Source organism: Psittacula echo (genome assembly GCF_963264785.1).
Source record: "Psittacula echo genome assembly, chromosome: 3".
Taxonomy (NCBI): Eukaryota; Metazoa; Chordata; class Aves; order Psittaciformes; family Psittacidae; genus Psittacula; species Psittacula echo.
Window position 1 is genome coordinate 22,253,431 of NC_137736.1, and position 20,064 is coordinate 22,273,494.

Consider the following 20,064-nt stretch of genomic DNA (forward strand, 5'->3'; position numbering starts at 1 on the left):
TTCTTCTATACCAAACAAGCCTGGTGGAGAAGGAAGGTAGAGAGAGTAACAACAGATGTTGTCCCGGCAAGTATATGCAATGCAGCCAGCATGTTTTCTGCAGTGGGTGCAGGGGAAGCTACTTATGGTGATATTAATTATGTCTATATCTTGTCTAACATGAAATCATGGACTTCTACACGGGACAGAGTGTATTGCACTATGGAGCTCAATTTTTATTTTATTCCAATTTAAGAAGCTGCTACACTTTCTGGGGATTTAGATAGGATAGCCTCATTTCTCTCGCAATCTCCCTTAACAGCTAGATGCTATGCCAAAAGACGCTGCTGCAGAGATAGGGAATGAATATGCAAGTTAGTGGGTTGGAGAGAAATGATATCCAAAAAAAGGAGTTTGGAACTGTTTTCTGAGACAGTATCTTGACACCTGTCACTCATGGATGTTCTGCTAAAGAGAGATGTGAGTATAAGAGAACTTGTCTGGCTGTTTCATTCTTGGCACTGACACTGATTTTAGTGATAAAACTATTCCTTCTCTTTTGGTTGTAAATGCCCCTCCTTATAATAATACCCATGTGACTGCTTATAGAGGTAAGCCAATCAAAATTAGCTGGCCTAATGAAAATAATGAGAAATGCTATGGAGCAATTACATTCCATGATACAAAACCCTAACCGATAGACACCAAACAGGCCAACCTCTTTCTTTTTGCATGTATGTAGGCCAGCTTTGGAGGAGAAAGAAGGAAAAAAGAAGTAAGTAACATCAAATATTACCCAGAGCTCTCCTGATCCTGAGCTTTGTGCCACCTCCTGTCACCACTGTCCTGTCTGAAACTGTAACCTCACAGAAATAAATACCATGGTCGCTGATTGTCACATTGAGGATCACCAGGGAGGCATCCCCTTGGGACAAGTCTCCACTCATGAAAAACCTGGAGTTATTTGTCAAGACGGTCACATTGTTTTCTAGCAGGTCCATCTGCCCCTTTTCATCTTCTTTGTACCACTTCACCATCAGGTCAGTCAGGGAGGGATGCCGTGGACTGTTAAAGTGGCAATTTAAGACCACAGTTTCACCCTCTTTGGCTTTTTCCTTGGCTGGTGTTTGAGTCACCAAAAGGTGCCATGGCTCATGTGTTGTCAACAGTGAAGGCTGTGCTGTAATGCCAGTCACAGCTGCATTCTCCTTGCTTCCATTTCCACCGACACTGACATCTGCACCAGGAAAAAGAAAGAAGAGGAAGGTTGAGGGTGATATCATGATAAACCCTCCAGCTGCTCCTGAATCCTGACCAGCACAAAGAATGGTTCCTGGAATTAGGACTTCAGGGTAGTCATTATTACGATGATAGGAATTTTCTTCCTAGTTCCTGCTCAGATTATATTAATGTGTACAGATAGGTCTTTTTTTGACCCTCAGTTCCTTTCTACTGCCATACTAGAGAAAGATTAATGCCATTGTCCAATGGCTTTGGGTGAAAGTTAGAACCCATTCAGCCATATTTCCACATAGAACACTGTCCTGGTTTAGCAGTAGCAGTCATTTTTTCTCCTTCTTAGTAGCTGGTGCAGCGCTGTGGTTTTGACTTTTGGCCTGGGGATAATACTGATAAAGCCAATGTTTTCAGTTGCTGGTCAGAATGTTTACCCTGACCAAGGACTTTGTGAGTCTCATGCTCTGCCAGGGAGGAGGGGAAGCCGGGAGGAAGCAGAGACAGGACACCTGACCCAAACCAGCCAAAGAGGTATTCCATACCACAGCACATCATGCCCAGGATGTAGAACTGAGAGTTCCCCGGAAGGGCTAGATCATTGCTGGGTGGGGGCGAGGTATCGGTTGGTGAGGTGTTGTATTCTCTTCCCTTGTTATTTCCCTTATCATTATCATTATTATTGGTGGTAGCAGTAGTGATTTGTGTTATACCTTAGTTATTAAACTGTTCTTATCTCAACCCGTGGGAGTTGCATTCTTTCGATTCTCCTCCCCATCCCTCCAGGAGCAGGGGGAAGAAAGGGTGTGTGTGGGAAGTAGACTGCGTGGTTCTAATTTATGGCCTAGGCTTAAACCACGACAAACACTAATTTCTTTCTTTCCACCCCAATAGGTCTCGGGACCTAACATTCCTGATTCAACTGCTTTTGAGGCAAAGCAAAAAATGTACATACACTTATACACAGGCAGCTTTGCTCCGACAAGTACAGTGAATATATGTGTATTTTAACGCAGCTGCCTGCATCCCAAAATGTAATGTGAGTGTCTCAGAAGTTTTGGCATGTGCTTCCGGTTTTAGGATGGAAAATCTTGAAATTGATGGCAGAATCTCCATTGCCAGAAACTGAACCCCCAGCAGATCTTATCAGCGACTTAGGGGATGGCACCTTAACATCCTGTAAGTACTGATACTGAGGGTGATATCTATCCTGTGTGAAGGGACCATATTGTCCTGCTAACCTGTATTAGAAAAATATGGACAACATGCCTGTATACAGATTTAAACCTGCCTTCTCTTACTCAGCTTCTAATCATAGTATCAAACAGCCTTGAGATAAGAGTACTGTGAGTAGATCTCATTTCTGGAAACAAGCCTGGGCTCAGAAGATGAGGGGAATAGTTGCTGTCCCAAAAAGAGGGAAAACCAAACTCTTGAAAATAAACCAACAGCTGTCTCTAAGGAAGCGTTCAGACCAATTTTTGGAAAAGTTTCTCCTGCTGTTTTATTTTCTTCAAGTGAAATAGTCCCCCTTTCATACTAGTTGGACATCTCAAGGACTGCAGACCATTCCACAGTGTGGAACTTGATTTTCCATTGTCTTGAGTCTTTCATTGCCATCCAAAGGGTATGAAAGCTATTGTCTGGGTCTGGTAAAGCTTCACAATGACAATATCCTTCTGTGCTCAGGGACAAATATCTGAGGCAATGGAAAACCAAACACCTTGATGATTGGTTTTAGACCTATTTGCATGGCTCCTCCAGGCATGCTTGTACACAAAATCACAGTTGTATCCATAGTTATTGTTATTTATGACTCTTACAGGAGTAGCACTGAGAATCTCTGTCAGCCAGCAGGGCCCTGTTGTTCTAGGTGTCTTATGAAAGGATGGGGTATAGAGCTTACAGTTTAAATATCAGACAAGAGATAACTCATGGATGCAAAAACATAGAATATATAAGCTGGCTAGGCATCAGCAAAGCATGTGAAAAATCTTCAGAGCTGTGAGGTGCTCCCTGCTTTTACCTCAAAGTGAAAATCTTGGCCTTGTAACTGGAAGACTGATCCATGGGAACTGGATGCCTGTGATTTAGGTACCCAAGTATTATTGCAGTTTTGGATCCAGCCCCTTAAAACAGGTAGTCCTTATTAAAGATAGTGGATGAGGTATTATCATTGTGATCATACATAATCTTACCAATAAGCCCACTGGATCTTCCTGGGGGAATCTGAGGTCCAGATTTTCCCTTTCCAGTTAGATAACTGTATCAATGCAGCAGTCATAAAGTGGAAGTATCTTGACAAGGTACTTTGATGATGTATAGAGTCTAGTTGAAATACTCGACAAAGCTGATGGTAGCTTGACATACTACAATCTTTGTGCACCAAATATTCTCATGTGATGGATTTGGTTGTTTGTTAGAGTGAATTTGCGCAGTTTCATCACAAGTACTCTTTTAAAATCTGTTTGTTAACAGTTATCATGGATACTGCTGCTTCAGCTAAAGCAGTATGTGCTACTGCTACCTTGTTTTCAAGGAATGGCCACAGAATTTGTTGTTCGCTACAAGTATTCCAGCCTTACCATATACAGCCCCTGCAACACAATTATGATTTTTATTCCTTTTAGTGATGTAAAAGTTACCATTTTTACCCAGTGGCATAGAGAACATAACTGAGCAGAAACAAATGTGCTTTGATATTGTCTCTGCTCATCATGAGTTTTATTTGCACCTCCTGTCATGAAAAACTGGCCTTATTATGTGTTATCCCACATCTTCGATTCAATACAAAGCATGTAACTTAAAGCTAATTAGGAAAATCAAAACGCAAGAGGAGTAGGCTGTATTATTTCTTCCCAGCTCTGTTTGGGGATTTCACTGAGAAGGTCACAGCACAGACTCTATTTTTCTTTCTTTCTTTCTGTCTTTCTTTCTTTTTCTTTTGAAAGGTTGCATAACTGGAACATAATAGTTCAGTGGTATTCAAATACACAATGCCTTTATCATACTGGCATCTGGGAGCACAGCATGCCAAATGCCTTGTTGACTTTGCTTCAAAGCTTTTTTTAAGTCAAATGCTTCCTTAGCAGTGATGTGTGGGGTCCCCAGTCATGTGGGTTGTAGGGCTCAATCCCTGAAGGAAAGGAATTCAAGGCTTTTTGGTGAAAGCAGTTGAGATAGAGAAATACAGCATGGATGGCCTTGTCTTTACCTGAAAACTGATTGAATGATCTAATAGGTCACTGTCATATGACATTGGCTGTTCATGGCCAGTTTTCAACCACAAGGGAAAAGCTCTCTGGGACTCCATGTAACGTGACAATGTGCTCCACATTTGGCAGTACTAATAAGGCACCTACTAAGCCATTAGCCTCCCCTTTATAGAATCTGCAGGTGGATACTTTCCCATGTAAGGCCATATCGTTGGCTGTGAATGACAAATGCACAAGGGAAGCTAGAGGAGGTGGGGTGACAACAGGAAAGAACAAAATACACCTGCACTGTCTTCCAGCCCTGATGTCTCTAATTTACTTTTTGGTGCCTGGAGTATTCCTGAGCAGCCCTGCAAGCTGCCAACAGCATTGGGGAAGCAGAATGGTGGGTGGAGGGCAGTGCAAAATTTTACCTCTCTGTAGTTGAGCCTCCTCTGCTTTGTTCACAATCAATAGATGGAGGAAAGGTTGAGGGCAAACAGGGCTCGATTTCCAAACCACAAACAAATAATCTCATTCTGGAATGACCATCTTTGAGATGGTTTTGTGGGCTTTAGAGCTCAACTTCACACTCTGCTGGTGCCATGGAGGTGCTTTACAAGCTGTATCCAGCTCCCAGGTATCTAAGATCAAGTGATCAATGACTGCACATCGCTCATTTTAATTTATATGACTTTTGCCCTGGGCTGAATTTGGCTTTTGCAAATGGATTGTGACAATAACCAGTTGCTAATACATCAGAAAAGTAAAACAAAAGTAAGTTTTCTACCGATGATTATACATATCTTGAGAAAGACATACTCTTTCTGAACATTTCTATTAGCTAATCAGGAATGTATCCATAAGGCAAAGTATGTTTAAATGCCCTGCACAACACTAGGTATTGTTTTCCTGCATCCTGAAGAAGCCTTCAGTGGAAAGTTGAGTTTTGAAAAAAGAAGAGAATCTCTCAAGCCAAACTGTAGAAGTAGGCTGTATTTCTTCTAATTAAGGAAGGTGGCTTAGTACTCACCCACCAGCAAGAAGAAGAGGAATGAAGGTGCTGCAGATCTATAGAGGTTCTCAATGTTCTGGCTCATAGTTGCTGAAGTATATGGCCTCACCGTCTCTCCCTCTGATAGCACAGGCAAAACAATATGTGTGTGCTATTGCAACAAGACCTCGCATTCTGCCCTGTGAATGTCACACTTACTAAAGTTACCACTGCTTTGAGCTCACAGTGCTCTGCTCTGGATGACAGCCACGTTTGAAGTGACAACAATGACTTCCCGGGGGCTGATCCGATCTCTCCCTGAGAAGATGCTGAAAACGCTCTGAAAGCAGAGGGAAGATAATAACATTGTTTTTCACTTCGGCTTTGTATATACTGCAACTGTGGGCTGAGTACAGAATATCCAGATACTCAAAAGAAGACCTCCCTTCTGCTGAACCCCTCCATAGTTGAGGTAAGAAGACAAAGAGCTTATACTCCATTTAAGTAAAGGAAGCTGGAGAGGAAAACTGCTAAAGCAGAAGGCCTGTCTGCAAAACTAGCAGATGTGCTTTGGAACAGAGTCTAGGTTCACAGAAAGGTACACACACTGCACTGCTTTGTGGGAAGAGCTGCAGCAGCCCCAAACCGCAACCTGTAGCATCCACCCCTGCCAGCAGTGCCACTGCTGTACCAAGCACGTGACACTCTTGCTGGCAGGCTGACACCACTTCCCTCAGCTGCAGGGTCAGGGATTATGGCACACCTTATCTAGCCATTCTATTTATCTTTAAGACTATTCAGATAATGGAATTGTACTTGAGTATCCAGTAGAGATTCAATTCTGTATCTATTCAAACACATACAAAACACAATTCAGCTGAGATAGATAGGCATGAGTATTCCTGCTTTTCTTTGCACTTGAAAGCAAAAAGGACACCAAAAAATGTCCCCACCACATCGTAAGGAAATCTGTCATCATGCTACTGGCACACAGCTTTTTTGAATATGCTTTTAATGAATTCTGTTATCTGCATCTTTGCATGTAGATGCTTCTCAGTAACTGTTTCAAACAATTCCACATCTGACTTGCAAAACTCTGCTGTCCATACAATGTCAAAAGGAACAACCCATTCCTTGGGTGACCATTTGTTGCTCTAGCTTTGGTGTGGTAACACTTATAGCAGCAAAAGCAGGATAGGCTAAAGGAACCTAAAAGGCAAGTATTTATTCTCTGAGATGGGTTGGGAGAGCCAGAAGACCTGGGACTAGCAGGCAGGAATCACTCCAAAGTAAACTATATGTAAGAAGGGAACTGGAACCAAGTGTGGAACAACATAGCACTTCAGTAGAAAGATGGAAGGTAGATTGTGAAGGTGTTCTGAAGGAAGTACCGTCAAACTGTTAGTGAGCAAACGCAAAATATCTACAAAAGGAAGAAGTTAGAGGAGTCAAAACCAATCAAGAGTTTGAGGAGGGAATAACCAGCAGAGCCAAAGGCACCTGGCAGATCAAGAGGAACTGGGCCTGAGTTACTCGCTTAGAGTACTGGCCATAACTGTGTGTCAGAGAAGTCAGCGTGGGAAGATGGAACTGGACCAAAGGATTCCAAACAGTGTCTGATTCAAACCCAAGTATCTGGTGTGTTTCTAAAAAACCCTCAAGTGTGTCATGATGGACATACTACCTGCAAATGCTATTTATATTCATTTCAGCCTGTAACAGCAATTCTCTCATGAATCCTCCATCAAATAGGACATGCCTTAGCACAACTGTCAGGTCATCCAGCTTTCAACTGAGGGAATACAAAGGGGTTTTAGTCTTGCTGGCAGCCATCAGTTGAACATGAAGCTTTTTCTACTTGGATAACCCAATATGATTCAGGCAGAATCTCAATTTTTGGGCAAAAAGAAAAGTAAACTGGTCCCCTGAGTGTTGTTGAGAAAAGCTTAAAAAAATGGAGTCCAAGTCAAGACAGCAAGCAACAACAATGAAATAAACCAGACATGCTTTTTCACATTTTCTTGTAAATTTTGGAGACTCACAGTTGGCAATATTGTCCCCCTGTGCTGCTGGCAGGGTGGGGAGAAAGAAGAGAACTGGGAATGAAGTTGAGCCTGGGAAAAAGGGAGGGGTGGGGGAAGATGTTTTTAATATTTAGCTTTATTTCTCATTACCCTACTCTGACTCAATTGGTAATAAATTATACTAATTTCCCCAAGTCAAGTCTGTTTTGCTTATGATGGTGATCGGTGAGTGACCCCTCCCTGTGCTTATCTGGACCTATGACCCTTTTGTTGTATTTTTCTCTCCTCTGTGCAGTTTAGAAGGGTGAGCGACAGAGCAGGTTCAGTGGGTACCTGGCCTCCAGCCAGGGCCATCTCACCACAAAGCTGTCCTGGCTGGGCCTGCAGCTGCAGGGGGGAATGTCAGCCACAGGGACTTTTGCTAATGTGTCAGTGGGCAGATATCACATGGCCCAGAGATGTGATGGGCCTTCAGGGAAAGAAAGCCTCAACCCACTTTCTGGTGAAGTTTCATGAGAAAAAGGGACAGCTGGAAGAAACAGCCCTCCCATGCCAGGCTGCTGTACTCCTCCTCCCGTTGGACATCCATTCATCAGTCCGTACACTCACCCATCTGTCTGTCCACTCATCCACCCATCCACCCATCCATCCATCCGTCCGTCTGTTCGTCCATCCATGTATCCATGTTCATTGTCTACCAGCCAGCCCCCAGCAAGGTGGTGATTTCTTTCCAGGTCACAAGGCTCTTCATTTTCCTGTGAGGTGACTTGAGGGCACAGATGTGCAAGCCATTATTGCTCTGCTCGGGTTCCCCCGTTTGAGGGGCACAAAGTTTATTGGAACCCAGTTTTTCGAACCTCTGGGTTGTCACTGAAACACAGAGCAGTTTTACAGCTGCTCGGCAGCTTTAAAAACGAGAATCGGGGTTTCCTGAAGCGAGTCCCCCACTATTTACTTCCTTCACTTCCCCTCATCCCCGGCTCAGCCGGCAGCCGCCCTGCACCGCAGCGGGACTGGGTCAGGCCTCCGCCCGCTCCCCCGCCAGCACCCGCAAAGCCGGCCGGCACAGTCGGGACGTGGGTCCCGGCCCAGCACGGCGGCAAGCGGCTGATGGCGGGCTTCCCTTCTCTTCCCCTCCCTCCCCCTAGGTGTCCCCGCGGAGCGGCCTCTCGGCAGTGTTTTCCACTGAACCCTCGTCACGTTTAGTAACAGCTTTTGCGGCCCGGGCGCTGTTTAACGACTGCCGGGGCCGTGCGCCAGGGGAGGGCAGCGGGGTGCGGGTCTTTCTCTCAGGACGGAGGCAGTTAACACCGCCTCCCTGGACCCCCCCGCCGCCGGCGGAGTTTTTCCTGCTACAGTCCTCAAACTTTCCACCGGCTCCGAGGCTTCGTGATTAACCCTTGTGGAAGCCGCCGAAGAGGCTGCTGGAGCGAGCCGAGGCGGCGATCGCCAGTCCCGCGAACCTCTCACCTCCCCGTGCCGGCTCCCCCTCCTCAGGCGCGCCACCACTCGCCCTTGGCTAGCACTTCCCGCCTCGGCCCTGGGGCCCGGTCGCTCCTGCTCCTTTAAATAGCGGCCGTGCCCGGGGCCCCAGCCCCGCTGTGCGCCCCGCTGAGGCAGTTAGCGGGTGCCGCGCCGCTCTCGCCCCCTCCATGGTAAGAGCCGTGATCTGCGCGCTCCCCGCCCGCCCCTTCGGCGGGCTCCATGCCCCCGTCAGCTGCCCCGCCGCGGCCCAGCGCCGCGCCGACCCCCAGGCGAGCTGGCCGCCGGCGGGCTGCGCAGGTAGGTGCGGAGAGGGTGGGGGGGCGGATCCCCGCTTCTTCCCCAGCGGACGCGACGAGCGGGCCGAGGTCGCTAGGCTGCCCGGAGGTCCGGCGCCGGGCAGCGCCTCCCGGGGATGTGGGCCCGCCGCGCTCCGCTCCGCCGCCACCGCACACCGCTCCGAAACTTTCTTGGGACGAGGCGAGCACGGCCGCGGGACGGGGTGGCTGTCCGGGCCCGAGCAGCGCCGGCGCGGTGAGCCGCCGGTGAGGAGGGGTGGAGGGCGGCCGGCGGGGCTGCTGCGGCCCCCGTAGGAAGGAGGGTCCGGGCTCCCCGGTGCCGAGAGCCCCCTGAGGAGATACCCAGCCGCGCTGCCGGGAGGTGGCTTCGGGGTTGCTGTGGCAGCCGCGGGATTCTGTCAATATGGTGGGTCGGGAGGGTGATCCTGCGGCAGTACCAGGTCTGCCTGCCGTGCGGGAAGCCGGGGTGATGAGCGGCAACTGGTGGAAGTGTGGCGAGTCTGTATGTTTGCGTGGAAGACCTCCGGAGATCAGCTCTTATCGCCCCACGTAGCCTGGGGTGTCCCTGTTTTCTGCCTCACCCCGGTGCCTTCTCTCGAGCGTACCGCCAGCTGGGGCCTGCGTTGTGGCTGGAGCCTCGGAAGAGTGCTGGCCTGTTGGCGGGGTGTTGGCAACACTGTCTAGCCGTGGGCGTTTGTGTGGGTGCCAGCATTGCTCTGGTTTCGAGTCGTTTTAGACTTGAAATCCAACTTCATCTCTTATTGATGGATCCAGTAATAGAGGTGGTGTTAGTGCTGGGTTAGGGCCCTGCACTGATTTTGTACAGTTTCCTAGGTGGCTTGGGGCAAGTAAATTTTTTGGCTTAGTTTCTCTTCATAAAGTAAAACTGGCCTCCCAAGTGCGAGGGATACTAGGGGAGATAGTGTGTAAGCATACAAGAAGTGTGCTTACCATTGTAATAAGTGATATGAATAGAACTATTTGCCTCTGCATGTTGCCCTTTTGTTGCTATACAACAAAAGAGACAACTTACAGTCTAACTAAGTACAAATATTTGATGTATCTCATTATAATAACATGTCTGTCAGCTAGTAAATGCTACACCAGCATGACCTTTGTTAAGTTTTGAAAGGTCCCACAGATTCCGGAGACATGTTGATGTCTCATGTTGATGTTATTCTGGCTTTAATTGTCTGTGCAGCTTGAGTGTTCAAGTTAAGTGGCTGCTGTGGAAATAAAATACTCATAAAAACTAAAGCAATAATTAAATATAGTATACTGTAGGAAAAAATGTTAAGTAAATGGAAAAGCTGTAAGTGGGAAGTCCTTCCATGCCACTCAACTTGGTGAAACTAGCATGTAAAGTTTTACTTCCCATGTAGTTGTTATATGGATTAGCCATCTTATTTTGCCTTTCTCCTCCATTGTCGGAATTACATACCTTGCTTCTTTGTTCATAGGAAGTTCATGAAGTGGATCATGGTCTTATTAGCCAGCTACTTGCTGATTCAGAGGAGACTCCTAGTTCGTGCACAGAGAAGATGCAGGGTCCTGCTCAATATAGCTGGAGTGCTGACTGGAGCTTTTGGGTAACATGTTTTATCTTTCTTCCAACTTGTGTTTTATTTATAAATATATATATATTCTAATTTTTATGTGTATATATATGTATGTACTGGCTTTATATCTACAGTTCTCAAGTTCCTTTGTAGTCATGAATTAGTAAAGCATTCTCCACCCATGAAGTAAGGTAGGTAATTTTATCATTATCGGCTTACTAAAGTGTAAGCTGAGACTGAGAGGGAGTGATGCTGTTTACCTGATGTCACCTATCAAGTTAGTGACAGGACTTCTGGTTTCTGTGCCCAGTCCTATCTACCAGTTCCTTGCATAGTTCATTGACCTATCCGTGTCTCTCCATGCCTTTAGAAATACATTGTTGGGGCTTTTTAACAGTAAGAGCTGAGTTTTGATTCTCAGTGTTGGGTAGCTCTCCAGATGTGCTCTCCTAGTGTCTTTTGTCAAGTAAACATATTTGTTTTTCACAGGAGTAAATAAGCTTCCAGTGTTCTGTGTAAAGAATGGGATTTATGAATAGGAAGGACAGGAAGGAGGGATTTAATTTTGCTCCTCTCCAAAGAGATGCCTCATTGAAAGTTGAGGGTGTAATAATAAATGCTGTCTTTAATTATTCAGTACTTTTGTTACATTTTTGATGGATTTCTCATCTTTCTTCCCCTGCCCTCTCCCCCTCCCTCTGGTGCACTGAGGGAAGGTAAACTTATGGATGTATACTTAGAGTGTATGTTTTGCTGTTAGTTTTGTAGATGGGTTGCTGCAGTTCAGAAGGGAAGGGGAACACTTGTGGCATGCAACCACAGGCAGAGTAACACCTGATCTCATGAGAGATTTAGATGCCCTTCCTCACAGCTCTGACAGTCTGACTCAGGTTCTGCATCAGGTGGCCTCAGTAAATTGGCATGCTTCAGCTTGTGCATAGGAGCATCATTGGGACTACTGTGTCCGTGTACGGATGAGGTCAGCGGAGTGTTCATTGTGCTCAGCAGGTTAAAGATTAAGTAACTAGCAAAGGCCTTGGGGAATCTGTGGCAGACCTGCAAGCAGAACTAGGGGATCAGATTTCCCAACTCTGTCTGTATAAATCTAGCTCGTACGTCTTTTCGTTCCTCCTGTTCAAACTAAGTGGACGTTCTGCTGGTCAGACCACTGGTTTTGTATCTTGGGGCCTGGCATAACCTTCCTCTGAAATGCGTGAGTACTTTTAAACTGAACAACAGTAATCTGGAGCCAATGGAAATGGGACAGGCCAAATGAATCCCAGCAGGTTGTAGACTTGTGTTGCTAGAGAGTGAGTGAATACTTGAATGGTTGAGTATTTTCTCCACTGTTCCTACAGGAACAGAGATTATACAGGGTTGTTCTGCTCTGTGCCCAGCTGTATATCTGTGCGTGAATCAATAGCAAAGTGTGCTACACAGATGTTGGAACTTCCAGCTATGCTCTCGTTATATGGCAAATTAGATTGTGCAAACTAACTCTTGATGGTTTGTATACAACCATTAAAGCAGTTGGTAGTTTGTGATGTAAAAACGTGCTTAGGTCTTGGGGCCAGTTTGTTGAACTTACAGTTAGCAACTCTGTTTTTCCTTGGTCAACTTGGCAGTCCAAACTAAAGTCAGTAAAATGGAATATATAAGGAATATAACCACGCTACTAGCTTTGCATTTTTAGGTTTGAGACATGAAGGTTAGAAGTTTCTTTGAACAGAGCTTTAGGCATGTACACTGCAGCATGTTGTGTTCGCTCCCAGTGCCATTTTCTGCTTCCTGTAGTAATGTGTGCCTGTAACTTAAGGGTAATGGGATTCTTCAGCACAGTGGCAGCCGCTAAGAGAGGTGTTGTCTGGTATGATTAAATGGTTGCTTTCTGCCTGATTTATACTTCAAGACCTCAGTATTTGTTTGAAATTAGTGTTTATCAGGTTCTGCAAATACGATCTTGCAGTTAAGACAAAGGAATTGTGTAAATACTTGCTTCTTGTAAGATACTGCTGTGGCTTGTAAAGTGGCTTATAAAGCCACTTATAAAGCCACGGTTTGTCACTGATTGCTTTTAAAAACCTCTACGAAGCTGGTTATAGGAGGTTGTGGTACTCGTTTATCTCACCCTCAAGGGACTCAACTTGGAAGCTGCGAGAAGCAGAAAGTCACAAATTTGAGACAAATTAAGATATTCTAATTAAAATGTTATGTCATTGGCATCTTTCCCTGCTCTTCCAGACAGAAAATGTGTTTTAATAGCTTGCATGGTTGATGATCAGCTGCTGACTATATAAACAAATCGTTAAAACTCCCTTAATACTGAGTCATAGTAAATGTGTGGGTGATAACACAGAAGGCAGCTTGTTGCAGTGTGCAAAGCATGTGTCACTAACACCTGACAAAGGATGACCTTTGTGTCCTGTAGCAGGTGTGGATTTGTTATGCTCATTCCTACTCATAGATCAGTAGGACTAAGGAATTGCTACAACAGCAAGAGTAGCCTGTGGTAGCATCCAGGGGTGAGCTTTGTTGCCTGGGTTATTTGCTTTGAGAGGCTACATCTTTCTGACAACTTTGGTTTGCTCCAAGGATTCATTTCTTCTAAGTATGTACTCTTTGCTTCTCTGATGATGGAAACCTGATGTGGATGTTAAAGCCTGACTGGTTTAACTTCAATTTTTCATGGATTTGAGTGGGAGTAAACAGTTGTGCCATGCCTCTGGAAGCCAGGCCAGGTATCATGAATGCTCAACAAGTGCTGTAAACACATATAATTAGCAGAAAGCTAGGGTTGGAAGCCTCTGGGATACAATTGCTCTCCTGGCTATGGTGAGTGGGGAGAAGGAAGGATAGCAGGAAAAATTAGCAGGGTAGGAAGAAAAGACTCCTACTATGCATAATTTTCCCCCATCTCTTAAAAACCAAAACACAACTTTGGCTAGCTTTGTTGAGAAATTTTGAGAAGAAAGAATTTTCTGTGCTGCTGTAAGCAATTCTTAAATTGATAGTGTCACTAACTGCTGGTGTTAAGGTGGATGGTGTCTGGGTGGGTCTTTTGTGTATTTTGTTTGAGGCTTTTTGGTGGCTGGTTTTTGTTTTGTTTTTTTCTCTTGTTTGAAGACCCTTCCCTGGAGGTAGACAAAGCCAGACTTCTATAACCTCACGAGAGGAAGAAAAAAGCTTAATCACAAACTTAATCTGAGGGCTTTCCCTCTTCACTGGAACCTGTAAAGCTTGCACCTACTTTTGATTGCCAGTTTTGGCTACTGCAAATAGAAATGATGGAAGTCAAAGATGTTTTGGAAATTGTTATATTTGGAAGCCTCATCTCGAGAATTTGAATTCACTTTTTATCATTTTTAAGTTCTTCATACTGAAACATAATTTGAGTTAATATCCTTGGAAGAAGAAACCTTGTGAAAATCTGAAGTGTTCTACTGTAATGAAGAAGGTAAAGGTGAAACAGGAAGCTAATCAAAAGGATCCTTGCATCAAGACTGAGGCGTTCTGTCTGAGGACTCTAGTTTCTGTTAATAAGCAATCAAAGTAAGTCCATATGTGTCTACAATAAGAAGAATGCCTATGGAAAGAAAGAACAAAAAAGTAAGTTATTCCCTTGCAACAAAAAAGTAGGTGGAAAGAGTTGAAATCAAATGAGCATCTCAGAAAATTGCTTTTATCTGAGAGGCTTGTTTGAGAATTTGAAATGTGAGATGCCAAGGAGGTGTTGGGAAAAATAATAAGAGGATTTAAAAAAGCCAATTTGATTGCAATGTAATGGCAGTTTAAAGAGTTGGTCAGTGTAAAGAAATATGACAGTAGAAGCAAACAAGTGCTACAGTGGAAAGTGAAAATAAGGCTTTTATTTGTACAAGATTTGGAAATGGAGTTTGAATTTTTACAGGCATGGATTTGGTTTCTGTGAGAGCTAGTCTGTGGAGCGTGTGAAAAATCTGGATGCCAAGAATATGGTATATGACTCAAACCTGCACAGGAGGGATGCAGATATACATTACTATTTGGAACATAACTTACTGCAGCACAGATAAAAGGTGACACACTTGGGGCCAAAGGCCAGAAGGGTTAGATGAAGTATTTCTTGCATCTCTAGTTTGAGTGCTTCTTCCGTGGTTCTCTGAAGAGTCATGTTCACTCTGGGAGTGGTTTACTGGGCGTGTTAATTCAGTAACTGTGTTTTGGCTGGCTGGTATTTAAGGCCTTCTGATGGTTGCTTCATCTTTGTGTGCTTGTTATGTTACTACTTCTGAAGAAAGCCTTACATCTCATCTGTGCCTCCAAATGGTTGGGTTGTGAAGGACAGATACGGCTTGTGACTTTGGAGGAGGATTTTTAGCCTCCTGTTTATTTGCTGGTATGAAGCAGTCTGCTGAGGAGGATGAGAACTGGATGAATACTATAGGTCTCCAAAGAAGAAGAATCTTAGGCACACTTATGCTGTCCTTTTCTGTAAAGTGTCATAACAAGTACAAGCTTTTGCTGTACTTCTAGCACTGGTATGTTGTTTGTTTATGTATCTGGAATCTAGAATAGGTGCCTTTTCAGTTACGTGATAGCACTGATTATAGAGAAGCAACGTTTTAAAATGGTAGGAAAAGACAAAATCTGTATTTCTGACTAGCTTTTGAGCATGGCTGCTTAAGCTAAAGTGCTTTTCTCGCTTCTCATACTGGGAATCCCACTATTGCTGTTGATGCAACTTGAAACTGAGCGCTGGGGTAGATCCGACTGTTGTCAAGTTTCAGCCTGTTCCAGAGACTGGCAGTTGGTGCCCTATCTAAATAAGCTTTCCTCACCTGTAGCAGTGGGAACCTATATATAATATGAATTATTATTTCACACGTATAAAGAATTAGTCTGGAACCTGAGGGTTAAGTTTAATAGATTAGGAAGAAAATACTTCAGCTTTGTGATTTACTTTTTTTCTTTTAGTCACTGGGAGCAAAACCATTAGAAATTCAGTATAGTTCAGAAAAAGAGCATGGAGTTGGTTAAATGGTGATATCTATTTAATGAAAGGGCAGCGCATAGCTTGTGGAGCGAAATGTTAAGAAGACAATTCTAGGAAATGGAAGTAAGCTGCTTTTGTAATTTTTTTTTTTTTTTAAATTTTTTTTTTTTTTTGAGGGGGTGCTTTATGATTTTATTAGAGCTTTGTTCAGTATTTCCGCAAACAGGCAGTGGTGGAGCACTGCCTTTGTCTGGTACAGGTGAGCTACTTGTATCCCTTAGGAGGGAAAGAAGGCAAGTAAACAAAACTGTACAGGATGTGATTGTTCAGTGGCACATTTAATTAAGTCTGTAGTAGCAGCTAGGGGTGGAAATTCTCCAGGAAATGTTTAAGAGAAAAAGTAGTCAAAATCTGAACTGTTTTGTGGAGGTTTAGATGATTTGGGGCACTTATTTACCTATTCAAAACTATAAGAATGTTCTAGCCAAGTGTATATGGCTTGTTTTCTAATGAGCACTCTGGAAGTTACATTTTATGTCATCCTGTGTAGCAGATGGTTATGCAATGATTGAGTTGTGTCAGGATTCTTTGGTGGTGCCAGCATTTTAGAAATCACATGGAGTAAGTAAGGATTTTATTTTTTTTTTAGGTAGTGCTGTCTTATTGAAGCTGCTTGCAGAGTCAGTAAAACATACACTTGGGATATTTGTGTATTTGTTACTGCAATCCCCTAATGTTACTAGGGAAATGACAGGTAAAGTCATTCAGGACTTTGGTCGGCTCATACGACTTCTCAGCTGCTTCTGTCTTCTGCTATGACTACCCATCAGGACTCAAGATATTACTCCTTGTTCAGAACAAGTTGAGGTATGTGATGATGGGCCATGGTGTGTACGATCTGCTTGTACTGATATACAGGTCTTGAATCAGCTGACCCTTTGCACTCTGTTTTTATATGAAGTTGAAGAAAAATTAGGTATGGTCTGTGCTGAGTATGGCTCAGTCAAATCTGGTAGCGGCTTTGTAATCTAGAAACAACTACGAGCAAAATCTGGATTTGGTTTCTTAGGTAGACTAGGAAGAGATCAAGTTGGGTATTTTGTAGGAAAAATTGCTTGGTGGGTGCTATTTTCCATGTCATTTCAAGTGCAGTAGGCTATTAGCAGGCTTAATGAGGTGAGCAGTGTAACTTGCACCAAAACAGTTCATGTAATTGACTACAGTCACTATGACATTAACTATGTAACTACTGTTGTAGTTTGTTTAATGCTTCTTCAGGTTTTCACCATAGTCCTCATCCAAAGTATTTGTTTATCCTTGTATGAGTTGCTGAAAAGTAAACAACACCAGGAGGAATTACTACTGAGATGATTGTTTCCTTCATGAACATTTTTATGACCAAAATCTGGGGACTGTTAAACTTAAGTAGAGGTTAGGGATGCCAGAGTCCAGTTCTGGCAAAGTAAGGATGGGAAAGGGCGAATGAGGTACACTATTCTTTTGCTTCTGTATTTGGCTACTTTTGGTTAAGTAATCTTGGGGGGACTTTGTTGCAGGTAGGGAAAATGAGTTCAGTAGTATCTTATAGTTACTTTAATGTAGGAGGTCCCCTCACCCATCTGAATTCTCCCCTTCGTTGTGGATCAAGTAAGTCTAAAGCAGCTTCATATTTATTTATTTTCGTTACTTCAGCAGCCTGCAGTGAAAGATCAGGTGAAGGAACAGATGTTCTTAACAAATAACATCGGCTAATTGTTTCACACACATGCTGTAGAAACAAATGAGTCAGATGAAACTGCTGTTCAGAAAGGAATGTATTTTTTTTATCCAAAAGGAAATCATCCTCACTGAGCTTTTAATTGCCATTGCATCATATTAGTTAGTACTTTTAGGACTGTTGAAATCTGGACAGCATAGTTATAGGAACTCGAAATTAAACTGGGGAGCGGACAAATTGAGCTAAAGGATAACTTTGTGCTGGGAGGGTGACAAACTCGCTTCAGTTACACAATGTTAAAATAGTAACTGCAGTGCTCATACATAAGAGATTATGTTTGTTTTAGAACTTGATGTATCACAGGGTTTTTGTTGTGTGGTGTTTTTGGTTTTGGTTTGTTGTGGGTTTTTTGTTTGTGTTTTTCAAATCCTTGTGTAGTAGATGAAATTACTAAAACAAAACAAAACAGATTGCTTGAATGCTGCATCTTTGAAGTCAGGAAAGTAGACACATCCACTTTTTTTTCCCCAGATTGAAAAGAAGGTAGGCACTCAAGATCCTTGTGATCTTGGTTTGTACTAGTGTCGCAGGGAGGCAGCATGAAACATGGTCTCTGACAGGGGCATAATAGGCATAATTTTACTACCGGGTCAAATAAGTTATTGCCAGCTATGGGTGGTGGTGATGAGTATGCTGAGTGAATCTGAGATTAGATCATCTTGCCTCCTGGAAGCTAAAAGCACCTTTGTTTCCACTTCAGAGTTGAGGAAGATGTTTATTGATGGATGTGCCCAGATCTCTTTGAGCTTTTTGCTTAACCTTCTTATTTAAAATGTAAAAGTTTGTTTCATTCAAACTCGGAAGTACTTGGTAGCAGTTATATAAATAATTACATTAGAAGCTGAAATTATAGTTTTTATGGCTAATTGCAGACTTCCAGACTCAGGTGTTTAATCGGCTGAAGATTGTGTTGTCTTATAAACAGGAAATGCACGTAATTCACTTATGCTACTTCTGAGGCCTGAGTCTCACTGATACCCAGACTTTGGCAAGGCCTTTCTGAGATCCTTTTGAGTCCTCTTACCATCTTCTTCAGGCAAAGGAATTGCCAATGAATATTTTTGTGTGTGTATTTGCCTCCCAATATCTTGCTGCTCTTTCAGTACACAGCGATTCTCTGTAATGTATCCTAGCTTTGCTTTGGGAAAGCAGGAGTTGCCTTGTTTTTCTGGTGAAACCAGTTCCTGTTATTTACATATGTAGCTGATCTTGACAACAGAACTGTGGGCTTTCTGAAGCACCACCACCCAGCTAGATGCACAAAGACAATTGCTTAATCCTAGTGAACAGCTGTGGCTGGCAAAATGACTATAAATATAGCCCCATTGTATTCAATTATCTTCCTCTTTCAAGCTTTCAGGTTTAAATCTGAGTAATTAAAATGCCTTGAAATGCATTTTTCTGTTTCTTCTCTTGGCTTCCTCAGAAGGGCTGCGCTGGGAGGGGGATCTCTCCTTGCTGTTGAGTGAGTCGTTAGCTCTGCATTCAGCCAAGTGCCCAAGGGGATCTGCCTTGCAGAAGGCTGGGCCTTCTGTGGGTGAGGAGGATACACCATAGAGACACCTGCCTCTTCTATAGCTCTGAAAACCTTATGTGTGTTGTGATAGCTTCTAGGGATGCTGTCTTGCAGCTGGGGTTGGGTGGGTGGTGCCATGCAGCAGAGAGGCTCCACAGCCCCTCACTACTGCAGTGGCTCGTGGCCTGTTCAGCCTGCTGTTTCCTTTGTAGACCTCCTTGCTTCTGGAACAGCCCCCTACACAAACAGCAGTCAGAGCCTGACTTCATGTAGGTACTTGCAAGTCCTAGGTAAGGTAGATGGAAAGGGACAAACAGCACAAAGAAATCAGAATAGATGCAGGCCTGCTGTTTCCCCTTCAGAGCAGGTAGAGAGGTCTGATGGGCATGTGAAGCCCCCCTGCCTCCAAGTGTCTGCTCTATGCCTACAAAGAACTGAGCTCTGGGAAGCTGGGGGCTGGGGGGAGATGGTAGCGTACTCATTTTGGGATTTTCCTGTCCTGCTCTGGAGCTCAGACTGGGGAGGTCTCTTAGCAAGGGCTTGAATTATAAAGTGGTCAATGGCCAAGTCTTTTGTGAGAGTAGACTTTGGGCCCATGTTGAGCTACCAGGCTTAGATGCAGTCTATCTTTAAGACTGGTGTGTGGGCTATAGACCTCAGTGGTACAGATCAGTGCTGATCAGATACAGGAGTGCTGGGCTTTGAGTGCTCCTTTCCAAGCCGATGTTTCCCTGGTGATAGTACTTTCCACTGCTGTCCCCTTTGGGACTTTTTGTGCACTTGAAATGATCTATGCTACTGCAGTTTGCCTCCCAGATCCATTTAGATGATGCTGATTTTTAGATTGGACCTGGGCAGGCTCTATGCCACCCTCACATCTTAAGTTTTCTTTGGCCACTTGTTGCAGCATTTGTGTCTATGTTCCACAAGGCCAGTGTGTTTCAGCCTGGTTTCCAAGCTGGCATGCAAGCAAAGGCTGGCAGAACACTAGCTAGCTCTGCTGGATGGGGTCCAGCACTGACTGAGCGAGTGGGT

General features: G+C 44.0%; 1 protein-coding gene across 1 annotated transcript in view; it reads left to right on the plus strand.

Moving 5' to 3' along the window:
• Positions 1-8,107: 8,107 nt before the first annotated feature.
• The window catches only part of GRAMD1C (GRAM domain containing 1C), a gene marked incomplete at both ends in the record, with an annotated part of 56,735 nt that continues 44,778 nt past the window's right edge, over positions 8,108-20,064 (plus strand). Inside the window, 7 exon segments of the mRNA XM_080613499.1 lie at positions 8,108-8,181; positions 8,410-8,500; positions 8,573-8,813; positions 8,998-9,072; positions 9,075-9,154; positions 9,156-9,206; positions 10,666-10,794. Coding sequence (XP_080469625.1) covers positions 8,108-8,181; positions 8,410-8,500; positions 8,573-8,813; positions 8,998-9,072; positions 9,075-9,154; positions 9,156-9,206; positions 10,666-10,794 — 741 coding nt within the window.